Here is a 25,249-nt window from a genome sequence, read left to right on the forward strand (position 1 = left end):
ACTTTCAGATTTCCTATGTGAAGGGCGAAAAAGAAACTTTCCAGTTAAATGTTGTTTTCGTCTGGGGGAGATAGAAGGTGATTGAAAGGGGATGGCCAAACTTTGATCCTGTAGCTGCTTTTTGTCCTTTAGCAGATACTGGCAATGGCCGGATCGTGGAACCCCAGAATGTTCGCCCCGATTCCTACAAACATTTTATTGCTCGATTCAAAGCATCTACCCTTCCCAAGGTAAGAATAGCTTGGGGGGCAGGTGATGGGGGGGGGGTGGAAAGAATCCAAATGAAGGGATAGAGGCCCAAAGGAGTTGAGTGATATCTAGGGTCACACACTAAGTTATTAATTGAACTGAATTTCCTGATTCCTGACCTAATTTGCTTCTTATTAAACCATATCATCTTGTGTGATTCAGGTCAGCTGTGTTTCCATTTTCCTCAACTCCACATCTATTCTATCTCCAAGTCCTTTTAATTCTACTTCTGTAATATCTCTTGATTCTTTCACTTCCTTCCCACTTCCACCACTTCTTTAGGTAATGTCTTTATCATCTCTTACTAGCCTACTGTCATAGGCTCCTATATGGTGTTCTGGTCTTTAGTTCTTTCTCTTCTCCAATTCAGCCTTCATACCCAGCCATTCCCTTTGATTGAACAAGGTTAGTTGTATTGCTCTTTGCTCAAAAACTTTCAAGGATTTCCCTTAGCATACTGGGTCAAGTCTGTGCTCTTTGGTCTTTCCTTCAAGATCTTTCACCATCTGTTTCCAACTACCTTCCCAACATTATTGTACTTGAATCCCCTTCGTAAACCTTCATACTCTAGCCAAACTGGACTACTTACTGTCTATTAGCCTTGAAAAAAGTTTTATAAATGTCTTTTTTTTTTAAGTTATTTCCTGATATACAATCCCCATCCCCCCATCCCAATAGAACCCTCCCTTGTAATGGATGAACAAAAACAGTTAAGCAAAACTGTTGGATGCATCAGCCATGCTGGACAGCATAGACAGTGATTCCACACCTGTTGTTCCTCCATTCTATACGAGAGGAATGCTCCTAGTTGCTTCTTTTTTTTGTTTGTTTGTTGTTGTTTTTTGTTGTTTTTTTTGCAGGGCAATGGGGGTTAAGTGACTTGCCCAGGGTCACACAGCTAGTAAGTGTCAAGTGTCTGAGGCTGGATTTGAACTCAGGTACTCCTGAATCCAGGGCGGGTGCTTTATCCACTGCGCCACCTAGCTGCCCCCTAGTTGCTTCTTGATCTTGTCATGCTTGCTTTTGCCCTGGGCCTTTATTTTACCATATCCTACAATTACAATGGACTCTTCCCGACCCCAATTCTACCTTTTAATCCATCTAGCAAACATAAATTATGCTTATATTATGAAATATACTGTACTAGGTGCAAAGGGGTATACAAAGACATATAAGGCATGATTCCCACCCTTTGTTAAATTACTTCCTTTCCTATATGGCCTAACTCTGTTAACACATCTCTGAGGTCTTGTTCTCTACAGTTAGAAGTAGTTGCTCTCTTTCTTTGAATCTTCTACTTGCCTTTTTTTCTGGTTTGTATTAATTATGATCAATGTACCTATCTTACCTACCTTTATACTTTACAGCTGATTTTTTAAATATTTAAAAACAAAAATAAAATAAAATAACCCCCCCCAAATAACTTCCCCATAACAAACAAAAAACCCAGATTAAATAAAATTTGCAGTGAACATATGCAGCAAACATCTGTATGTACAATTAAATACTATGTCTGTTACTGCAGCACAAACCTCAAACAAAAAATATACAAATGTTCTGGGGGCTGGGGTGAATAAAGGAGGGGTAGGCACAGGTTTTAACTAATGCAATAGGGGAGACAAGATGGGGGAAGTGAAAGGTCGGGGGGAAAGCAATTTATTTTTTTCTTCTTAATTCTGTCCATATAAATATATTCATAAGACCAGAAAGAGGGAAAGGAGATGGGGGTGGCAGGAGAAGGGGAAGAATGGAGGTGTGTAGGACTCCTCCAAACCCTCCCAAAATGAAAAGAAATGCATTGGGGGCCACTTACCTACCCTTATAAACTGTAAACTTGTTGGGAGCAGGAATTGTGTCTTAGCTTCATCTTTGCACCTTCCTAGTACATAGCACAAAGCCCAGATAATACAGCTTAATCAATATTTGTTGAATTGTACATGAGTTTTGTGTATGTTAACAAGAGGTGTGTGTGTACTTGTATTTGTCTGAAATACAGTAGGTCTTATATACACTGTGTCTTATAAGTGTGATATTTGTTTTCTTTCAGAAAATTTCCTTCCCAAAAAACAACTGTGAGCGTTTGAAGCTGAAAGCTGTTGTGGGTTATAATGGAAATGGAAGGGGAAACATGGTCTGGAGACCAGATACAGGTAAGAACTAGCCTGGGAAAAAATGGGGCTGGTGTAGGAAAGTGGAAGTAAGGGAAAGATATCAGAAGTCTAATCTGGGACTCTTTCCTGAACTCAGTGTGGTGCTAATTGGAAGCAGCTTTCCCAATGTATCTCGTATTGTCACGGCATGGGATTTTTTGTTACTTAAATATGTCAAAGTTTTTTGAAACTAATGTAAATGCATGGCCCTGATATTTCCTGTTCAGTACACTGTATTCTAAAAACATTTTATTGATATTTTTTCTATCATCTTCATTTCTGTATATATTCTTCCCTTTTCACCTTGTAATGAAGAATAAAAAAGAAGAGAAAAAAGCAGCCCAGTAAAGCTACCAACATATTAACCAGTATACCAACAGCATGTATATTAGATATCCCATGCCCCTAGGTCCCCACCTTTCCAAAGGGAAGAAGGTTCTTTTTTTTCTTTTCTTTTTTTAATTCTCCCCAGAGACCAGACTTGGCCATTAAAATTATGTAGCATTCCGTTCAGGGTTTGGGGCTTTTTCCGTTTATGTGGTTTTAGCCATTGGGGTCTGCTTAGTCTTCATCAGTTCATATAAATCTTGGCATATTTCTCTGAATTCTATTCATAGTCATCATTTCTAATGACACAACAATATTTCATACACTCCCATATTTCATTTTACTCAGTCATTCCCCAATTGGTCATTTCTTTGACGTAATTCCACATTGCTTTATACGTGGATGGACCAATTCACACCTCTGCTAACAGTATACACACTGTTTAGAGGAGCTGTACTTCTTTCTCCACAGTGCCTCCAACATTGACTTGTCTCATTTGTGCCAATTTTCTGGGTGTGAAATTAAACCTCAGAGTTGTTTGATTTGTATTTCTCTTATTAATGATTTGAAGCAATCTTTCACAGGGTTGCTCATAATTTGTAATTCTTCATTTGAGAATTGTTTGTTTATATATTTTTGACGACTGACCATCGGAGAATAGTACTGGTCATTTATATTTGTCTTACTTATTTTATATCTTGTCTATGAGACCCTTGTCAGAGATAGATATTTGAGGGTAAAGATATTCCCATAATCAACAGCTTTCTTCTTATCCTAGTGGCATTGATTTGGTTAATGAAAAAGCTTTTCAATTCCATGTAATTGAAGTCATCTATTTTATCTTCTGTGATCTCCTCTGTCCCTTATTTGTAAAGAACTCTCCTGTTAGCCATTGCGGAAAAAAGTGTACCCCAGATTTTTGAGGAAGTGACTATGTCAGAGGCAGGGCGGGTATAATGAGTAAAGTGCCAGACTTGGAGTCAGAAAGACCTGGATTCAAATTCCACTCCAGACACTCACTTGGTGAGTCTTGAAGGCCAAGTTGATTACTGTCCAATTTCCTCATCTGTAAAATGGGGGAGAATAGTGAAGGGGTTAATAGGGCCAAGCTCATCTTGCTTAGGAAGTTGAAATGAAATAAGTAAAGAGCTTCACAAACTTCATTCATTCATTTATTTGTTTATTTATTTATTCGTTCATTAATTCATTCATTTGCAGGGCAATGAGGGTTAAGTGACTTGCCCAAGGTCACACAGCTAGTAAGTGTCAAGTGGCTGAGGCTGAATTTGAACTCAGGTTTTCCTGAATCCAGGGCTGGTGCTTTACCCACTTAGCCATCTAGCCCCCAAGCCTCACAAACTTTAAAGGGCTACATAAGTATCTTTATTTGATAACCTTTTATAATTGCTGGAGGATACTGTGGATTTGACAAGATTGAGCTTTATGTGCCTTTAGGAAATCTTTTCAAATTCAGTTTAAGGTAAAGAGGGAGCCATTTCCTCTGAACTTAGTCACTGTGCTCATCAGTAATGGTTTTCCTGTTTTTCTGTCCCTCTGTACAGGCTTTTTCGCCTATACCTGTGGATGTGTGATTGTCGTAGAAGACCTACATTCAGGCTCCCAGCAGCACTGGCTGGGCCACCCCGAGGAAATTTCAACTTTAGCTGTCAGGCACGATGCCCGGGTACCTATGTCTGAGAGTTTACAGATTGTCTTTAATGAAACAACGTCACCTGGACTCCTCAGAGCCAAATACTAGTCTTGCCTGATTGACTATGAGCCAGGGTGACTACCCAGGGAAGGCTTGGCTCCTGTTCCCATCTAAGTCTAGATTCTTCACCTACCAGTTGCCACACTGCCTCTGGAGAAGGCTCAGGACACGATTGCTCCTTCTCTATCATCAGAAAGTCTAGAAATAATGACAAATGGGAAGGAGGATAACACTGGTAGCCCAGCTCTCTCCTGAGGAAGCAGGATGGCTGACCAGATGGAAGAGGGCTGGGCCTAGCTTGAGGGTCACTGTGTCATAGGAAAGAGCACTGGTTCCCAGCCCTCTCACTTACTAGCCATGTGGACTGTAGACAAGTTATCTAAACCTCTCTGATCTTCAGTCTCCTCATCTGTAAATAGGGATAACTGTTTTCACTGCCCACATCACAGCATGGTTGTGGGAAATATGTTTTGTGAATGATAAAGTGATTAATAAATGTGAACTATCCTCATTTTTAGATAATTAGATGGGAACAAGGGCCAAGTCAGGCTTGTGAATTTAACAGACTTAGACGTATTAAATTCACTAGGGAATTCAAAAGTTTTAAAGTGACACAGTCTCTGCTTCAAGCTGCTTCCATTCATTGGGCATGAATGACAGCCTTGGCAAGGATTGTAGATACCAACACAGGCACATATATCGGATTATTTTAGAAGTAAGATAATCTCAGCTGGGTTTGGATTTGGGGTTTTGATGTGTACTCTTATCAATCTACAAATATTTATTAAATACCTACTATATGGGGGCAGCTGGGTGGCGCAGTGGATAAAGCACCGGCCCCTGGATTCAGGAGGACCTGAGTTTAAAATCCCAGCCTCAGGCACACTTGACACCTATACTAGCTGTGTGACTGTGGGCAAGTCACTTAACCCTCATTGCCCCACAGAAAAAAAAAAGTTCCTACTTTATGCTAAGCACTGGGCATACAAGAACAAACAGATGAAATAATCTATATTCTTGAGGAATTTATATAACTAACAGGCACCAAAGTGGAGTAGCGTCAGGAAACTCCAAGTTCAGATACAGCCTTAGACACTTACTAGTTGTGTGACTCTAGGCAAGTCACTAAGCCTGAGTCAGTTTCCTCATCTGTAAGATGGGGAATAATAATAGCACCTCCCTCTCAGAGTTGTGAGGATAGAATGAGATAATAATATTTGTAAAGTGCTTTGAAAACCTTCAAGAGCTACATAAATGTTGCTGTTCTTGTTATCTCTATGGTGGCTCTTATCTCCTGTGTGTTTAGCCCCTATCTCTCATCTGAACTTTCAGTCCCACGGCATTAGTAACCTGCTTTACCACTTCAAAATGGATACCTTCATTCAATATGTCTAAAACAATTTATCTTTCCTTCTAAACTTCCCTATTTCTGTCAAAGGTACCACTGTGCAGTGTCTCGGCTTTGTTATCCCAGGTGTGTTATCCAGGATGCCTCATTCTCCTTTGCCCCATTTCACCCTTCACCTATCAGATCAGCTGCCAACATCTCTCTCTCTCTCTCTCTCTCTCTCTCCCTTTTTTTTTTTTTTTTTTTGGCGGACATTGAGGGTTAAGTGACTTGCCCCAGAGTCACACAGCTAGTAAGTATCAAGTGTCTGAGGCTGGGTTTGAACTCAGGTCCTCCTGAATCCAGGGCTGGTGCTTTATCCACTGCCACCACCTAGCTGCCCCCCAATATCTCTTACATTCAGTCCCTTCTCTCCACTCACATAGTGGCCACCTTAGTTCAGGCCCTTGTCGCCTGTTGCCTGGATTACAACACCTTCTCATTGGTCCTTCCTGCCTCAAGTCTCTCCCTGCTTCGGTCCCCTCCTATATGTTGTTGCCAAAGTAATTTTCCTTAAGTGCAGAGCTGACCTGTCACTTCCCTAATCAGCCAACTCCAGTGCCTTCTTAATTGCCTCCTGGATATAAATATAAACTCCTGCAGGAGCTTTTAGAGCCCTTCACAACCTGGCCCACTCTGTCTTGTTGCTCCCCTCCTTGGGCTCTTCAACTCGGCCAAACTGGCCTTCTTTCTGTTCTTCAGTTGTGACCTGGAATGTCCTCCCTCCTTACCTCTGAGTCCTTTTCTTTCTTCAAGAAGCAGCTCAGACGCCATCTACCGAATAAAGCCTTTCCTGTGTCCTCCCTTAGCCAGTACCTTGTTTTCTGTGTCTGTGCATTCACACATTCATATTTTATATACTTGCATTTATCTTCATATGTGTTTATTATCTCCTTTGTGAAAACGTAAACTCATTTCAAGAAGGAATGGTTGTGACTCTTTTTTTTTTTTTTGGGTGAGGCAAGTGGGGTTAAGTGACTTGCCCAGGGCCACACAGCTAGTAAGTGTCAAGTGTCTGAGGCCAGATTTGAACTCAGGCCCTCCTGACTCTAGGACTTGTGCTTTATCCACTGTGCCACCTAGCTGCCCCGGTTGCACTCTTTTTACTTGTGGCCCCAGCATTTAGTATAGTGCTTGGCACATAGCAAGACCTTAATAAATATTTGTTGGTTTTTTGATTGAGTATTGACTCCCTTCTTGCAAAAGATGTCTTTGCCCATGCCCAGCCTGAGAGACCCAGTTTCCACAAACAAACCTGCCGGAAGTTATGACTTAGGGTTCCGACTACATGCAACTTCTGCTTCCCATAAGAGGCCCATTTCTCTCCCTACTTTAGGGAAATTGATTGGACACCATGGAAGGATAGGGTTAGAATTAGGGCTAATTCTCTCAGATCAATAAACTATATACTTTCCTTTTTTCATTATATATCTTCCACCTTTATTTATGTAAGTGGTATTATCCCTTTTTCTTTCCTGTCCTCCACATTTATTTTGCTTGTATTGGTACTATTACCAGAGAAAAGATGAGGTAAATCTCAACTCAGTGAATTTCACCACTTAATAGCAATTTTTTTTTTTTTTGGCAGACACTGGTTTTAGACTGTGTCTTCCTGTTAACAGAAAAAAATGGAGTTGAGGTGCCATTATCTATTTATACATTAACTGTGGGTTAAAAATTCCTTTCTGTTTTTCCTATATTCCCATAGACATGTATACTAGTGTGAATTCTAAGCAGTATGTGTATTTGTGGCCTGACCTCTCTTTCAAAGTCTGTAACTTACTGGGACAAAGAAGGTGTTGGTCTATTGGATTGCTCCTGTAATGAGTTGATTTTTGTCTCTTCCAGGTTCTTGCCTCTGCCTCAGGCTGGGGGGATAAGAATTCTCGTTGTCAGATCCGAATCTGGGACTGTGCCAGAGGGGACTTGCCGCAAGGTTCTGTTTCATCCTGAGACTGAGGTGCAAGCCATGGCCATTCACATAATGATCGACTTTTCATCACTCTGGGTGAGTAGCAATAGGATCCAGAGTTCAACCCTGCTTCTTGTCTTCATCGTTTGGACCAAGACGAATATGAAGTTATGGCCTTAGAAAGGACCAAAAAAAAATTTTATTTCATTCATTTATTGTCTTTTGGGTGTAGGGGTGGACTGAGAAGAAAAATGTATTGTTTATGGGGGCCGTACCTGCAATTTTTCCAAACAGTCTGATTGTAAAAGTCCATCTCTGGTAAACTAGGAGACTTCTAGCAAATCCAGTCCGATTCAACAAGCGCTTATTAAATGCTTACTATGTGCAGTCTATGCCATTGTGGTTAGGTGCTAGGTTTACAAGACAAACCAAAAAATGTTGTCTGCCCTCAAAGAGTTTATACACTGGGGACTTTACTGAGTTCTAACATATGTCTGTGACTTCTAGGGGATTACAAGCGACCGCACCATTGCCCTCTGGAATGCCTTCACCTACGAACTGATGTCCTCCACCCGATTCATGGAGCCAGTTCATGAAGTGGCATTTAACCCCTTCAGTGCTAATGGAGCTTGCTTGTGTGGGCCAGGGAGCTATCACCTTCTGGCTCATGAGCAATGGGGAGCTGACATCAACCTCCAGGTATCTTAGGGTCTTTTACCCGCTTCTTTTCTGATGAGTCAGGGATTGCTTGCTTAGGATAATCACCTGGTATACAGAGGCTGCCAGGTGGCTTGAGTGGTTATGGCGAGTGTGTTTGCCCTTGCTTTCTCCTGGATTGTCATGAATGCCCGCATTGTTTCTGATAATCTCTCTGATAAAATGCCACAATGAAAACCTCATCAGAATCCCATCACATCAGTTGACATTTCTCTCTTTGGGTCAGGTCCCACAGGTTCCTGTCCCTGAGGAAATAGGACCGTCTTAGAACTTACATCAATTTGCTACAGCATCATTCCTTACTCTACAAGTGGCACCAACACTGGACAGATCTGTGTCTGGGACATAGGCACCAACCGTGCTTTATGACCTGGGAGGCTGATGATGGGTGAGATTGGTGAGTAGATGCTGATGCGCAGCCCCTGCTTAGGTTGAGTTATTATTCACATGGAGCAAGAAAAGCTCCCCCTCTGTCCAGTCCACTTCTGAGTGGACCTTCTTTCATTTTCACTATTTCCTTGTTTTTTTCTTTTTAGTGAGGCAATTGGGGTTAAGTGACCTTGCCCAGGTCATACAGCTAGTAAGTGTTAAGTGTCTGAGGTCAGATTTGAACTCAGGTACTCCTGACTCCAGGGCCGGTGCTCTATCCACTGTGCCACCTAGCTGCCCCGGACCTTCTTTCATTTTCCATCTGATTTTTCTGAGTGAATGAATGAATGAATGAAACATTTATTAAGTGCTACCGGTGTGCCAAGCATTGGCTCTGGTAGTGCAATTGCTAACCTTGTAGATACAAATCGAAAGTAAGACAGTTCCTGCTTCTCAGGGAGCTCACGGCTATAAGTACAATGGGAAGGTTCCATGACCCATAGGGGATGATGGTAAAGATGATGGTGAATGCCTGTTCTTCAGTGTCATTTCCATTGATAGAATCACACCCTGTTTCTGATGCTGAGCCATTTGACTGCCAGGACTTGTGTGTGACAGAAATTTCTTTTCTTTTCTGGGTGGGTACAATTTCTAGGCTGCATCTCCATGGGAGCTGCCTCCCGGGATAATGGCTGAGGGGGTCTCATTGGGGCCTTCACTGCCCTCCATCACAGTCTGAGAGCAGATGATGGTCAGAGTGGTGGTAGCCTGGATAAGCTAAAGAGATCCAGATTCGTGACTTACCTGAGTTTGCTTGAGGCTTTGAGCTTTTGGATTATTATCCTACCAGAAAGTAACCTCCCTTCTAGCTCTCACATTCAATTCAATTAAACAAGCATTTATTAGTCAACCTATTCCATGCAAAGCCCTGTGCTAAGGGCCTACAGATACATAGACAAAATGAAAATAGGCTAAAAGTTGTGGGGAAAATGTGAAAACCAGGACAAAACACTCTGATACTGTCTATTTAAAAAAAAAAGTTTTTGATTGATATCTTCTGTTTCTTACATCATCATGGTTATCGCTAGTAGCCTTTCCCTCCTACTCCCAGAGAGCTATCCCATATGACAAATAGTATTTTTTAAAGAGCCCAAAACATGTGCGACGTATAACACCTGTGGACCTCCCAGGTCCATGAGGAGGTAGGTCGGGGGTGTCTTCTCCTAGCTCTTCATTCAAGTTCCATTTTGATCTTTTATAATTTTGTTCCATTTGCTCTGGATATTTTTTGGCGTGTTTTGCTTTTTTCCATTTACATTGTTGTAGTTACTGTGTATGTTATTTTCTTGGCTCTGCCAAACTTCACCCTGCTTTTTTGTATTCACCACACACACCATTCCTTACATCACAATAATATTCCATTACATGCGTGAACCACAGTTCTTTTAGCCGTTCCCCAACTGATGGGCAGCTACTTTGTTTGTAATTCTTTGCCATCACAAAAAATGCTGCTATACGTGTTTTGAAGTACATGGGGACATTTTATCTTATCAGTGGCATTCTTGGGGTATAGGCTCCAGTAATGGAATCTTTGGTTCAAAGGGTATGGATGTTTCAATCACTTTATTTGAATAATTCCAAATTGCTTTCCAAAAATGATCGTGGCAATTCATGGCTCCACCAACAATATAGTGTGTGATAGTATCTTTTTTTTTCTTTTTTTTGGATGAGGCAATTGGGGTTAAGTGACTTGCCCAGGGTCACACAGCTAGTAAGTGTCAAGTGTCTGAGGTCTGATTTGAACTCAGATCCTCCTGACTTTAGGGCCTGTGCTCTATCCACTGTGCCACCTAGCTGCCCCGATAGTATGAATTCTACTGTCCTCCACAGCTCTCCCAGTCTCTATCCTGAGGTCCTTTTTTTTGTTTGTTTTTGGTTTTTGTTCTGGTTTTTGCAGGACAATGAGGGTTAAGTGACTTGCCCAGGGTTACACAGCTAGTAAGTGTCAAGTGTCTGAGGCTGGATTTGAACTCAGGTACTTCTGAATCCAGGGCTGGTGCTCTATCCACTTTGCCATCTAGCTGCCCCCCCCTGAGGTCCTTTTTAAACTATACTATTCTGTGGTTCTCTGGCAGTTCAAGACCCCAATTGAGGAAGTAACTTTTTTCCTGGTGTTGTAGGTGTGCTTCTATGTTCTGGAAACCGTCTGATCAGTGGTAGCAACACTAAGCGGATCCGCCTGTGGCAGTGGGAGCAGTGCAGGAGCTGAGGCTGAAAGGGCTCCGGGGCAAGGTGAGGCAGGTATCCTGCACATTCATTCAGTTAACCAGCATTTATTAAGCACTGTGTGCCAGGAGCTCTACTAAGCACTAGATACTCATTACCAGCTGCTCCTTCCTGAGGACAGGAGTCTGTTTGAAGTCAGTTGTCAGGCCGTCCCAGTATGTGGGCATGACCCAAACACTGTCCTGTCACTTTGGCTCCTAGGGTAGAGGAGGGCCATTAAACCATGTCTCCTCTCTGAGTGATTCTCTGCTTCTGTTTCTGACTCACAGAACCAACATTGTAGAGCTGGAAGGGACTTAGAGATCATCAGAGCCAAGTTCAGAGATACCTTCTTTCTTTTTCCTTTTATTTTTTTGGGGGAGGGGCAGCTAGTAAGTGTCAAGTGTCTGAGGCTGGATTTGAACTGAGTTCCTCCTGAATCCAGGGTCAGTGCTTTATCCACTGCGCCACCTAGCTGCCCCAGGGATACCTTATTTCATAGCTTTCTTTTCTTTTGCTTTGAAAACTACCTATTCCTTCTCCTTTGATCATTTATCTCTTGGGAAATCCTTATTCCTATAAATTTGAATTGGTGAAAAAATGCTTCAAATCACTAATAATGAGAGAAATGCAAATTAAAGCAACTCTTTTTTCCATTTCACAACCTCTCCAGGTTGGCAAAGATGACAAAAAGAAAATGACATTTGTTTGAGGGGCTTTGGGGAAAATGGGATGCAAACAATGTGCTGTTGGAGCTGTGTAGTTCTATCTTCTTCAGCTACCTAGCGATGGGGTCTGGACTAAGCTCTCTTCCCATCTTCCCACCATGCCTAGCCTCTGGCTGAATCGATTGCATCTGGCAAGTAGAGAGAGATGGTTGGGAGTGGGGACCAGGCAGTTCGTTGGGCTACAGTGATAGGATTCAGGTTAAGGACATGAGTGGTGATGTGGGGGCTTCTGAGCCTCCTGATTTCTACTTTCTGAAGAGCGCCTCAATCTCCGAGCATTTATCGAAGTGTTTACCGTGTGGTGGGCACTGTGCTGGGGATACAGAGACAAAGCAGAGGCCGTCCTTGCCTCCAGGAGCCTACATTCTATACGCAGAGAAGAACAGGTACGACACGTACACGTCTAGCTGGAGCTCTAGGAATTAAAAGAGGCTTCAGGACAGCCTTCTCACTAGAACGTCCTGGAGGGAGACTCTCACTCTTAGATTGAAAGACAACTCCTTTCCACAGTGTCTCCAAAATGCCACTTCCTAGAAATCCTCCAAATCCATGTACAGAGAGTGGCGGCGGCCAGGGCGATCCCCAAAGCCTGGTTAGCTGGCTGAGGGGGCTGACTTAGCCCTCTTCTCTGCATTATGCTCCATTCTTTGGTAGAGAATTCCTTTCAGTTGGTTTAGAGGCTCAACTCCCTTTTGTGGCATGCTTTCTGACGATCAGCTCATTTCAAAACAATCCCGTTTTACCATGATGAGTGAGTCGTTCATTCCCAGACATTCTGTCAGCATCTACTGCCTTTAATATAGCTATGCTGGATGCTGGGAGACAGAAAGATAAATAAAACATGGCGCCTGCTCTAGAGAAGCTTCCTCTTTAGTAGAGAGGTGATTAGGTATCTAGGAAAGATACAATTAGAATATTATAAATGCATCAAAAGAAGGAAGATGCTAGAGCACCCAAAGATGGGGCAAAGGAGGAGATTGCTTCTAGCCAGGTGGTTATCAGGGAAAATTTCATGGAGGAGAGGTGGGTCGAGAAAGCAAGCTGACCTCTTGAAAGTGTCTTCCCACCATCATGGGAATCCGAGCTCCTATGACCTACCTCTCCCTGGCCCTGGGCAAATCGCTTCTCAAAGGAGAAGAGGGAGTCTTATTACACCATGATTAAGATCTATTGCATGAAATAATCATAATGAGAGCTGACATTTATATAACTCTCACTATGTGCCAGGTGCTGTGTTGAGCCCTTTACAAATATTTTTTCATTTGATCCTTAGGACAACACTGTGAGATTAGGTGCTATTTACAGTGCTGCATTTTACAGTTGAGGAAACTGAGGCAAACAGGTTAGGTGACTTGTGCAGGGTCACACAGCTGGGAAGTGTCTGAGGTCATATCTGAACTCGGGTCTTCCTGATTGCAGGCCTGGTGCACCACCAACTGATTTTACAGCTTCTTGATCACCACCCTTTGGGCCTTCATTGGGGTGGGAAGTCCTGGGACACATCCCAGCTCTTGACCTCCCACCTGCACATGGCCTCTCTCTAAGGTGTGGCTCAGAGCACAGCTGGGGCTTTATGGGCTGTTTCTTGTTCTGGTACACACCACCTAACTCTAACTCCTTCATGCATTAGCTAGACTTACTTACTCTCCCTCTGTAGCAAGGGTTCCTAATGCAGCGTCTGTGAACTTGTTTTAATACCTCAATAATTACACTTCAATATAATTCTTTTGTAATCCTCGGTATTTTGTGCATGTGATTCAGGGGGGGTGGGTCCATAGGCTTCACCAGGCTGCCAGAGGAGTCCATGACACAAAAAAATATTAAGAGCCCCTGTCCTTTAGTCACTGACCTGAATCGCCTCTTCAGTCTCTTCTTCTCTGCACGCTTCCTTGACCGCTCCTGGGCTACTGCCAACTTCTCCAAACCCTTGGTAATTCTTTTCCTCTTTCCAGGCGCCCTAGAACCAAAATGCTCTCTACTGTTCTTCCACTCCCAGGCCAGCCTCTCAACCTACAAAGTGACCAGATATCACCTATGTATGGTACATGCTGACTTTGCTCTAGGCCTATGAAGTCTGGAGTATTGAGTAACTGTTTCTCTCTCTGCACAGCTGAATGTCCTTTGGGCACTGCAGCATGGCAAGCTCCTGACAAACGAGAGAACTAGCATGCTGATAAGCAGAGACAGGAAGGGACAATGTTTTTGGCATAGAAGAGACAAGGAACAAAGGCACAAATGGGGATGTGGAAGATGTATGAGTTGGGAGAGGGAGCCAATAACTAATCTAGTTTGGACAAGTGTAGAATCATAGAGGGGAAGTGTGTCAGACAGGTGTGTTGGGAGGGACCTGGAATTTGAGACATTGACTGATCAGACTTCTGTATTAGACATAACCTATATAATATCCTTTAGTCCCTTCAGACACTTGATTCCATTTTTCCATTCTGCCCAATTTCCTTTTTTTTCCTACTAACCTTCAAATTTCCAGACTCCGTATTTTTCCTTAGGTCCAGCTCAGTCTTTATGGAGCAAGAGATGACTCTGGATGGGGCTCTGGTCAGAGCCAGCTTTGATGATAGCATGGAGATGGGCATTGTGGGCACAACTGCAGGCACACTGTGGTACATCAACTGGGCGAGAGGACCAACATCCGCCTCATCAGTGGCCACAAAACAAGGTAAAGAGTCGAAAAGCATAATTAGACTTTAACTGGTACTCTGGAGAAGTGAGAGCTCTGACTAGGTTCAGTGTGTCAACTCAGCAGAGAAATGAATGTATTGCTAATGACGTCAGCCAAGAATGTATGAGTGGTCTTCTCCTCCAGTCTTATTACATACAGATTTTTTCTTTACTGGGGCTTCTGGTCTCTGATCATGTCTTGTTCAAATGTGAGGGACATGAAACTTAGAAGATTGTGATTTCATATCATTTTGGGAACTGCAGGGGGAAACTTTCCAAAGGAAGGTTGCCAGACTGGGCATTCACTTGTATACCATAATCTCTTTGAGGCACCTCAGATGCTTTAAAAATATGATCTCATTCATCATCAAAGAATATCTTCTATTTTGATCTCGTCCCTAATATCACTATTAAGATGGTATTATTAACATTGATTACTAATATAGTGTTATCGGTGCAGTTGACTGACTGGCCTCACAACCGTAAAGGAGGTGGAGAGGGGGGAGCGGGAGGCAGCAGGGAATAACCTAGTTGTCTGTTGTAGTAGCTGAATTTCTCTCTGGTGTGGGAAAGCAGAAAAGTGCCCCACACAGCCATGCTAACATCTCCCCTCCTGTTCTTGCAGGTGAATGAAGTGACCTTCAGCCCTACTGAGTCCCATGGTGCCACTTGTGGTGATGATGGCAGTGTTCGGGTCTGGTCCCTTGACAGCAGGAAGCTGGATGGTACAGTTCCAGGTGCTAAATCAGGTACTCATGGGACAGGAGCTAAGTGATGTGTGCAGTCACACTTCTCCTTGGGGCTGGGGACTCAGTGGTTACTAGGGTCTATCTCTCATCATGGGGAACTAGAGCCCTAAATTGGGCATGTGCTCTAGCCCTGGGATGGATTGTGCTTGCCAAATCTTTCTGTGCCCCACACTTGTCCTTTGAAGGGACAGGGTGAGCTGAGGCCCTACATCTCTCTACTCTTGGGGAGCAACGGAGATGGATTCCTAAATTGGGAATAGTGGGGAGCAGTAGTGGGTTGGAAAACTAACAAGATGAAATTTAACAGGGTATATGCTTTTGTTGTTGTTGTTGAGGCAATTGGGGTTAAGTGACTTGCCCAGGGTCACACAGCTAGTAAGTGTCAAGTGTCTGAGGCTGGATTTGAACTCAGGTCCTCCTGAATCCAGGGCCGGTGCTCTATCCACTGCGCCACCTAGCTGCCCCTATGAGTATATATTTCTTTTTTTTTAATTTTTTTAAGTGAGGCAATTGGGGTTAAGTGACTTGCCCAGGGTCACACAGCTAGTAAGTGTTAAGTGTCTGAGGCTGGATTTGAACTCAGGTACTCCTGACTCCAGGGCCAGTGCTCTATCCACTGTGCCACCTAGCTGCCCTGAGTATATATTTCTGAAAGATTATCTATACAGGGTCAGAATGGAGAGAGGACATGGCTAGAAAGTAGGATATTTGGAAAAGAGACCAGAGAGTCTTAATGTTTGGCAAATTACCCCTCCCTTCTTTGTAGATGTGGGGTGAAGCCAGTGTGCCATGGTAGTCAGAAGGGCTTACTCTCTCTGGCAGCTTAGACTGCATTAATAGAAGCAGAGTTTGCATAGCGAGGGAAGCGATAGCTGGGGATAGCCTGACTATAGCTGTTTCTTTCTCTTAGAGTTGCTTGTGTCTGGCTTGGAGTCCATCATCCAGGAGCAGCAGAACTGACCACCAGCAAGTGGTGGCAGGCTACAGTGATGGCACAATCCGTGTATTCAGCATTTCCCGGACAGAGATGGAGCTGAAGATGCACCCTCACCCGGTAGCACTGACTGCCATCTCCTTCTCTGTGGATGGTAAGGGTTAATTCTCTGTTTTCTCTGGGCATCAGGAACTGGCTTCCTTGGGACTTCCTTCCTCCCCAGGTGGCAGCAAGCTTAGAAGAGCCCCCAGGGGCAGCTAGGTGGTGCAGTGGATAGAGCACCGGCCCTGGAGTCAGGAATACCTGAGTTCAAATCCGGCCTCAGACACTTAACATGTACTAGCTATGTGACCCCTGGGCAAGTCACTATACCCCAATTGCCTCCACTCAAAACAAACAAAACAAACGTTAGAAGGAGCCCCCAGTCTTGCCAGAGCCAAGTGGAGCTTTTCCCCTCGTGGTCTTCTTGTGGTTGTGATAGGGATGGGGAAGAGCACTGGGGGCTGATGACTAGAGCTCACCTCAATAAGAGTGGGTGAATATGGCAGAGTGAACAGCAGCCCTGGAATCGTGTGGTTGGGAGATGTTGGCTCCCTTCTTTCTTCTTTTCACCTCATTAGGTGCATAGTTCTCAGGCAAAGTCTCGTAGCCTCACTTTTCTCCTGCCCTTTCGCCTCACCTCGGTGGTTGTGAAAAAGGAGTATTCTGGGGGGGGGGGGGGGGGGGAAGAGTATTCTCTGAACTTTTAAAGCACTAGGTATGTTGAGTTAGGGCAACTAGGTAGCACAGTGAATTAAGCACCATCCTTGGAGTCAGGAAGACATGAGTTCAAATCCATCTCAGCCACTTAATAACTATGTGACCCTGGGCAAGTCACTTAACATGGCAAACCACTTCAGTATTTTTGCCAAGAAAGCCCCAAATGGGGTCAGACACGACGAAACACAACACAAAAAGTGAGTTATTTATTTATAAATAACACTTTTTTTCAGGACTATATAGTTATTTTCCCCCAGTGCAGAGAATTTTTAATTTGTATATTTTCTAATCTAGAGTGATCTTTTTTTCTTTCTTTGAGCCTTAGTTTCCCTATCTATAAAATGAAATGAAGATGTTAGCCTTTAAACCTGTGTGTAATTTTATCTTCTTTACCTACCCACCATCACAATTTCAAAGTTACATAACAATCAGATTTTTAAAATACATCTAAGGAAGGGGGCAGCTAGGTGGTGCAGTGGATAGAGCACCAGCCCTGGATTCAGGAGGACCTGAGTTCAAATCCGGCCTCAGACACTTGACACTTACTAGCTGTGTGACCCTGGGCAAGTCACTTAACCCCAATTGCCTCACGAAAACAAACAAACAAAAACCAAAACAAAAATAAAATACATCTAAGGACCCTTATTATTTCATATGACTCAGTTTAATCATGGGAGCAGGGAGTACTGTGTGTTTACAATCCTGTCTACTTCTCAGGAAACAGAGCTTCTTATTCCTTTTTCACTGTGATACATGCAATATTATATTATCCAACCTCTCCTTCCTGCATCATTGCACCATCCCCCACCATCTCTTTCCTCCAAATCCATTTTTGTACGGACCCCTTCTGTAAAGAAGGGGTAGCCTCTCTTACCATACAGGCATTAAAATCTTTTTTTTAAAGAACATTGTATTTGTTTTTTTTTGTTTTTTTTAGTGAGGCAATTGGGGTTAAGTGACTTGCCCAGGGTCACACAGCTAGTAAGTGTTAAGTGTCTGAGGTCAAATTTGAACTCAGGTACTCCTGACTCCAGGGCCGGTGCTTTATCCACTGTGCCACCTAGCCACCCCATTGTATTTGTTTTAATCAGTCAAGATCTACTTTCTCAGCCTCTCCCCACCCCTAAATGAGAACTCAAGAAAAACAAAACCTATTACAAATATATATTAAAACAGTCAATGAAATAATCAGTCAATCAGTATTCAAAAAAAAAAATTTCCACATTGGCTGTATCCAAAAAATATTTGTCTCATTCTGCATTCTGAGCCCTTCATCTCTATCAGGAGGATATGTTTCATCATTTGTCCTCTGGGATCTTGGTTACTTATTACACTGATAAAAGTTTAATACATTAGTGTCCCATCACATTTATATGTCATCATTTGTTCATCCATTCCCCCAATTTATGGGCACCCCCTCAGATTCCCATTCTTTGGTACTTCAAAAAGATCTATTAATATTTTCTTACCCCCATAAAGTTTGTTTTTGCTTGCATTTCTGTACTTAACTCTGTGTGTGTGTGTATTCCTTCTATCGACCAATTCAGATGAGGTGAGGTTTAAGTGTCAGCTGCTTCCTCTCCTCCTCTCCCCCTTGTTTGTAAAGATTTCTACTTATGGACCCAGATTTTGTGAGATAATTTTCCCTAACCATCCTTTCCCTTCTCCCACAGTGTATTCTTCTTCCCTTTTGTTCCATTTTTTTCTTAGGATCATCAAGACATAACTGAAACATTCCCAGGTCTTCTTTCATTTAAACTTCTTCTTTGACTCTTGATGAAAATTGGGTTCAGAGGGGACAAATGCATCATTTCCTCGTATTAGAATGGAAGCAGTTTATCTTTGTTTAGTCCCTTATATGGTTGGTGTTCACTCATATTTACTTTTTTTAATATTTCTCTTGGCTTCTGTGTTTGCATGTCAGAGTTTTTATATAACTCTGATCTTTTCAGCAATAATGCTTGGAAATACTCTATTTCATTATACATCCATTTTCCCCCCTTTATGATTATATTCAATTTTGCTGGTTGTTATTCTTGGCTGTAAGCCTATATCCTTTCCTTCTGGGATGTTGTATTCCAAGCTCTCTGGTCCTTTATAGTGATGGTTGCTAAATAGAGTGTGATCCTGACTGTGATGCCTTAGTCCTACTTGAATTCTTTCTTTGTGGCTGCTTGCAGTACTTTTTTCTTTGACTTGGAAACTCTGGATTTTGGCTATGATATTCCTGGGAGTTTTCATATGGGAGTTTCTTTTAGAAAGTAACTGCTGGATTCTTTCTGCTTCCACTTTGCTCTCTGATTCTAAGAGATCTTTTCTTTTTCTAGTAAATAGTATTTTATTTTTTTCCAATTACATGTATAAAGATAGTTTTCAACATTCGTTTTTTACAAGATTTTGAGTTCCAAATTTTTCTCCCTCCTTCCCTTCCTCCCATCTTCCCTCCCCAAGACAGCAAGCAATCTGATATGGGTTATACATGTGCAATCATGTTAAACATCTTTCATTCAGCCTACACTTCCTGACTTCAGACTTCTTTTTTTTTTATAGAAGAATTTTATTTAGACTATAGAAAGCAATTAGATGTTCAGAAACAGTGTATAATTTAAGAGAGATCAAACCAAATACTTTTTCATGTATTCCTTTCTTTACAACTAAAGGAAAATTTTTTTCCGCTTTCAGAAAACAGTCAGTCAAATAGGACAGTCATTACATTTTCTTTCTCCATAGTAAAGTGAAATGACTACAAAAAATCTGATTAAAAAAGGAAAAATTTAATGGTGGCTTGCACCTGTTCATTCAAAAAGGCATTAGAAAAGTGGACTAAATGAGCAAATTCTACTTGCTGTTTTTTTAGTTTCTCAGTTGTTACTTAGAAGCAACACCAAACTATTTCCAACAATGGAACTGTCACATTCCCCATCATTTACTATGCCCATGCTTGCCTTATGTTTAGGACTGGGCTCTGCCACACTTCTGGAGGAGGGTTCTGGGTTGGTCCTGTTGCTGCCTTCTTGGGATATTAAGTATTATATTATTTTAGAATCTCAGGGAGAGTCAGAGCATCTACAAGCTTTCATCGCTCCTAGTGTGGTCTGACCTAGGACAAAGTGTGATTCCTGGCTCCATGGTCTGAGTCCTGCAAGGTTTGGGTCTCTGTAAGAGTAGACTTCTGCTAGACTCTGCCCCTTTTAGCCACTGGGAAACTGCTCTCATTTCTCTTTCCATTCTTTCCTCCACCTCTCTCAGTCTTCCTTCTATCTCTCCTACTTTCTCTTCAAAGTCCCTTTTGAGCACTTCCATGGCCTGAGACCAATTCATATTTTTCTTGGAAGCTTTGGATGCAGGGGCCCTGAGGTTGCAATCCTCTTCTGAAGGTGCACCTTGATCTTCTTTGTTACTAAAGAAACTTTCTATAGTTCTCAACTTTCTTTGCTTGCTCATCTTGCCATTTTTTACTTGACTTTTAACTCCCTCTTACAGTGGGGCCTTACTTCCAAGCTACACTGTCCCAAGTTTCAGAGGGTCCCAGGTATTTCAGTTTGAGGGAAGGCAGGTTCCTCACTTGCCCGACCTGTTCTCTGGTCCAAAGATAACTTCAAGCCAACTTGCTAATTAACCAGCCAGCAAAACTTTTTGTGCTGTGGTTCTTAGCACCAATGAGCCTGCTCCCCTCCCCCACCTGGGCCTCCTACCGCTCAAGATTTCTTCCTGGTTCCCTGCTGGGGTGGGATAGCCGAATTCCTCCTTAGATCCCACAGATACCCCTGTATTTTCTAACCCCCACCCCAGCTAGCCATTCAGCTCTTTTACTCAACCATAAGCTTAGTTCTAAAAGACGCTGGTGCTGTAGCTGATTTGGAGGCTTGGGGGTAAGTTTCTCTGGTACAGCCTGCCTGGGGACTGTATCAGCAGTATCACAGGGTTGGACTCTTCTCACAGCCCAGCATGGCCCTCTCTAAGCTGTCTTTGGCTGGAAAAATAATCTCAGCCCATCTTTTTTGAGGGCTTTGCTGCTCCAGGGGTTGTTTTATGGCTGTTTCAGAAGTTGAGCCCCTTGGCCACTATAACAGAGTGGGTGGGACCAGATCACTGAGTCCACTTCAGCCAGCATTTGTAAAGCACCCACAGTGCCCTCCATACTGCACAAGGAACTTACACTATAAGGATGGGAAACAGCACATACACAGATAAGGAAATATAAAATGTCGGCAAAGTTCTTTGAGGGGCAGGGAGGGGACATTAACTCCTGGAAGGATCACGTGGTCAGTGGCACTTGAGCTGAGCCTTACAGGAGGCAGAATTAAGGTGGGACAGCTTAATATATGTACAAGAGGGACAGCTAGGTGGCACAGTGGATAGAGCACCAGCCCTGGAGTCAGGAGTACCTGAGCTCAAATCTGGCCTCAGACACTTAACACTTATTAGCTGTGTGACCCTGGGCAAGTCACTTGACCCCAATTGCCTCACTAATATATAAGAGAGGAGGAGGGCCTGTAGTGGAAAGGGATGGAAGTAGGAGGTGGAATGTTGGGCAGAGAACATCAAAAAGGCCATTTTGGCTAGAAAATAGTACATGAAGGGGAACGAGTCTAGAAAGATATGTGGGGCCATGAATGATGAACAAAAGATTTTGTATCTTACCCTAAAGGAAATAGGGAGCTGCTGCTGCAAATTCTCCAGGAGCAGAGTGGATGGTCAGCCTTGTGCTCATGAATTGGAGAGGAGAGTGGGCAAGGAGGCCCATTAGAAGGCTGTGGTAGACTGAGTCCAGAGGGAATAGCTGCATTAGTATCAGTAACTCCTCCCTTTTCCTCCTCAGTGGAATTCTTTCTCTGTGTCTTGAGAATTTCTTTCATTCTTGAGCTAACTTCCTCTGAAGAATTCTAAGCCATGAAATTCTACCTTTTCAGAGCTTTGTTAAATCTCCTCTTTGGAAATCTAAGGTGCATTTCATACTATTCCCAGATTTCTTCTCCTCCCATGCATTCTAAGATGGAATAGTAACTTCTTTCCAAGGTTCCCATCATTTTTTGCCCCAGCAAGGTCCTCTGGCCTCTGAATACAGCTCACTTTCCACTACAGTCTTCTTCATACATACACATTTTTATCCAATCATCCACCTTTTGGAAATGTCTTATTCTTTCATTTAAGAAATATTTTACATTGGCCCTATTGTTTTGTAGAGACACTTCTAGTTTCTTGATTTTGAACTATCTTGTAAATATTTATCATGTCTCATGAGTTTATAAAGTCGTTTGCTTTCTGCCCATGTCAGTTTTTAGGAAAACAATTTATTTTTTTTTCTGGATTTATTTTTTACTTAATGGAAGTGATAAGAAACTTTTGCTCCCTAAGTTAAAACAGGCTTCCAATGTGTGTTGATACTTTGGTCTACTTCCTATATTAATAAAATGATATATTTTTCTGAAGTTAAAAGTCACTGGAACTCTAGGGCTGTAATTTAAACAAGCAGTTTTGGGGTACAGATGAATTAGTCATCATTTAACCAGAACATTGCATTCCCCAACCATTGCATTTATCTGAGGTGTACCATATTATGGTTACATCAAATAAGAAATTTACTTTAAAAAATAATAAATGAAACTTTTATAAGTAATGATTTAAATAAAAGTTAAATAAACCCATTCTAGCTACAAATTCAAGAGTTTAAAAAAAGAGCCCAAACTTTCCACTCTCCAAATCACTACTCCTTTTAAATGAGATTATATGTAGCTTTTCCCAAGTTTCCTGTTCTGGGCCTGTGCGTTTCTCTGTTGTCCCTGGTAACACAATATGAGCATTTTGGTCAAATCTCATTTTCTGACCCAGCCTGACTCCACCTGAGTCTTCTGGGCTCTCGCATTATGTCAACTCTTCTCTAAGTTTTACATAGTTACCTTTTCACCTCCATCCTTTTCTGGTTCTTCCCAGTCCTCAGTTTCTCTATTTGTCATGGTTGGTAGGTATGGGGGTAGAGGAAGAGAGAATGGTAAATGGTATGAATCTATGTGGACACATAGATATAAGCAAAAATATGATAAATGTAAAAGATTTTTGAAATGTATACTACAGGGGCAGCTAGGTGGCGCAGTGGATAGAGCACCGGCCCTGGAGTCAGGAGTACCTGAGTTCAAATCTGGCCTCAGACACTTAACACTAGCTGTGTGACCCTGGGCAAGTCACTTAACCCCAATTGCCTCACTTAAAAAAAAAAGAAAGAAAGAAAGAAATGTATACTACATTGTATAAAAGCTGATGGTTTTTCCAATAACATCAAGTTCCCTTACATTCTATAGACATCCCAGTATGTCCAGTCTAGTACATTCCAATTTTTTGAAATATGTGTAGTTCATTGTTGGCTTTAAAATTCTATCTTCTACAATAGTTCTAAGGACCATGGACAGCGTCCCTAGTAACCTAGCCTCCCTAGAACTAGAGCCCTACCAGAGGTAAATGCCAGATCAGAAAGGAAAGGAGAAAAGCAGAAAGGAGAGAAGGAGTTGATCATTTGACTCAAGTGTTCTACTGGACCAAGATCAGGTGTAGGAGGGAGCTGTTTGGAGTTACAGAATTACAGAAACTTGTGAACTGGAAGGAACTTCAGTGGCCATCTAGTCTAATCTAGGGCTTCTTAAAATTTTTCCATTTACAGCCCCTTTCGCCCAAGGAATTTTAAACAACCCTGGGTAGATAGGTATATAAAGTAGTAGTTTTACATAACCTTTTACTGTTGCCAAATTTTCCATGACCCCCACATTCAGTTACACAACCCCATATGGGGTCTCGACCCACAGTTTAAGAAGTTCGGGTCTAAAAAAAAATAGAGAGAGAGAGAGAAGTTTGGGTCTAATCCATGCATGAAAGGAATGCATGCTAGATCATAACCAACAAGGGATCATCTAGCTTTAAAGTCTCCATGCCAATGCTTTCACCAACCCAGGATGTTGTCAGTTCAGCTGTTTACTCTTGTTGGTAAACTGTTGTTTCCATTCCTGACAAAAGATTTTGTCTCCTTATGTCTGCCTTCTGGCAGCCCAGCGTTCTGCTTTGGCTTGGGTGCCACTCCTGCTTCTATCCAGGGCCTCCATGCTGTGAGAGCTATAATCTCTCCCCATGTTTTGGACCTACAGGTCAGACCATTATTTCTGGTGACAAAGATGGAATTGTGGCTGTGAGCAGCCCCAGGACAGGAATTACCATAAGAGTGCTGGATGACCACAAAGGCTCACCTATCACTGTGATCCAGAGCAAAAGCAAAGAGGTACAATCGGGTAATAATGTGCAGTACGTGCTGGGCTCAGCCCAGCCTGACTTAGAACACAGATCAGCCTGGTGAACTGTAGCAAGGCCAGTATGTGAGTATGTTTTGGATGACATCATACGAATAGTGGGTAGTGTGTTTCTTGTCTTCTCGAGGGATGGGGAGGGACAGGATGGAGGGAGAGAAATCACATCTAAAAATAAAGTAATTTTAAAATTAATAAAAGGGGCAGCTAGGGGCACCTAGATGGCACAGTGGATAGAGTACCAGCCCTGGAGTCAGGAGTACCTGAGTTCAAATCTGGCCTCAGACACTTAACACTTACTAACTGTGTGACCCTAGGCGAGTCACTTAACCCCAATTGCCTCACTAAAAAAAAGGGGGGGTTGGCTAGGTGGTGCAGTGGATAAAGCACCAGCCCTGGATTCAGGAGGACCTGAGTTCAAATCTGGCCTCAGACACTTGACGCTTACTAGCTATGTGACCCTGGGCAAGTCACTTAACCCCAGTTGCCTCACTTAAAAAAAAAAAAGAAGAAGAAAAGAACAAGACTGCCAGGGGGTTGGAGGCGTAGCCTGTGGAAGGGTCTCCTTGTGTTGGTTTCTAACCCTTAAGGGCTGATGGCTGGACCTCTTTCCTTCACTCTCTAGTACTATGACTTTGGTTTGGAAGGGGGAGAGCTGTGGCTGGCTACCAGTGCAGACCGGAGAGTTAGTGTCTGGGCTTCGGATTGGCTCAGAGACAAGTGTGAGCTTGTTGATTGGCTGAGCTTTCCAGCACCACCCACCAACCCAAAGGTAAGAGTGTTTGTCTAGTTTGGCTGTTTCCTATGGGACATCACCGATCTCTCCCCTGACCCCTCTCTCTCTCTTGACTTTTTTCTGTAGATTCCTACCAACTTCCCCCCTTCTCTAGCCGCCTTCTGCCCTTGGAATAGCAGCATGCTGGTCTATGTAGGCTTTGGGTTGAAAGAGGAGCTCCTTTTCTACAGTCTCCATCAGAAACAGGTACTAGTGCTTCTTCTCCCAGGAAAGGGCTGGGCAAGCCAG

At 42.8% G+C, this 25,249-nt stretch overlaps 1 protein-coding gene across 1 annotated transcript in view; it reads left to right on the top strand.

Moving 5' to 3' along the window:
• Nucleotides 1-25,249, top strand: part of WDR90 (WD repeat domain 90) — a 54,448-nt gene that overhangs the window by 24,723 nt on the left and 4,476 nt on the right. Inside the window, 19 exon segments of the mRNA XM_043979721.1 lie at nt 133-230; nt 2,297-2,399; nt 4,289-4,410; nt 7,673-7,735; nt 7,737-7,832; nt 8,244-8,360; nt 8,362-8,445; nt 8,689-8,718; nt 8,721-8,808; nt 8,811-8,841; nt 10,980-11,114; nt 14,323-14,447; nt 14,450-14,499; nt 15,120-15,215; nt 15,217-15,243; nt 16,154-16,331; nt 24,070-24,200; nt 24,851-24,997; nt 25,088-25,207. Coding sequence (XP_043835656.1) covers nt 133-230; nt 2,297-2,399; nt 4,289-4,410; nt 7,673-7,735; nt 7,737-7,832; nt 8,244-8,360; nt 8,362-8,445; nt 8,689-8,718; nt 8,721-8,808; nt 8,811-8,841; nt 10,980-11,114; nt 14,323-14,447; nt 14,450-14,499; nt 15,120-15,215; nt 15,217-15,243; nt 16,154-16,331; nt 24,070-24,200; nt 24,851-24,997; nt 25,088-25,207 — 1,841 coding nt within the window.

This window comes from Dromiciops gliroides, chromosome 1 (genome assembly GCF_019393635.1).
Source record: "Dromiciops gliroides isolate mDroGli1 chromosome 1, mDroGli1.pri, whole genome shotgun sequence".
NCBI lineage: Eukaryota > Metazoa > Chordata > Mammalia > Microbiotheria > Microbiotheriidae > Dromiciops > Dromiciops gliroides.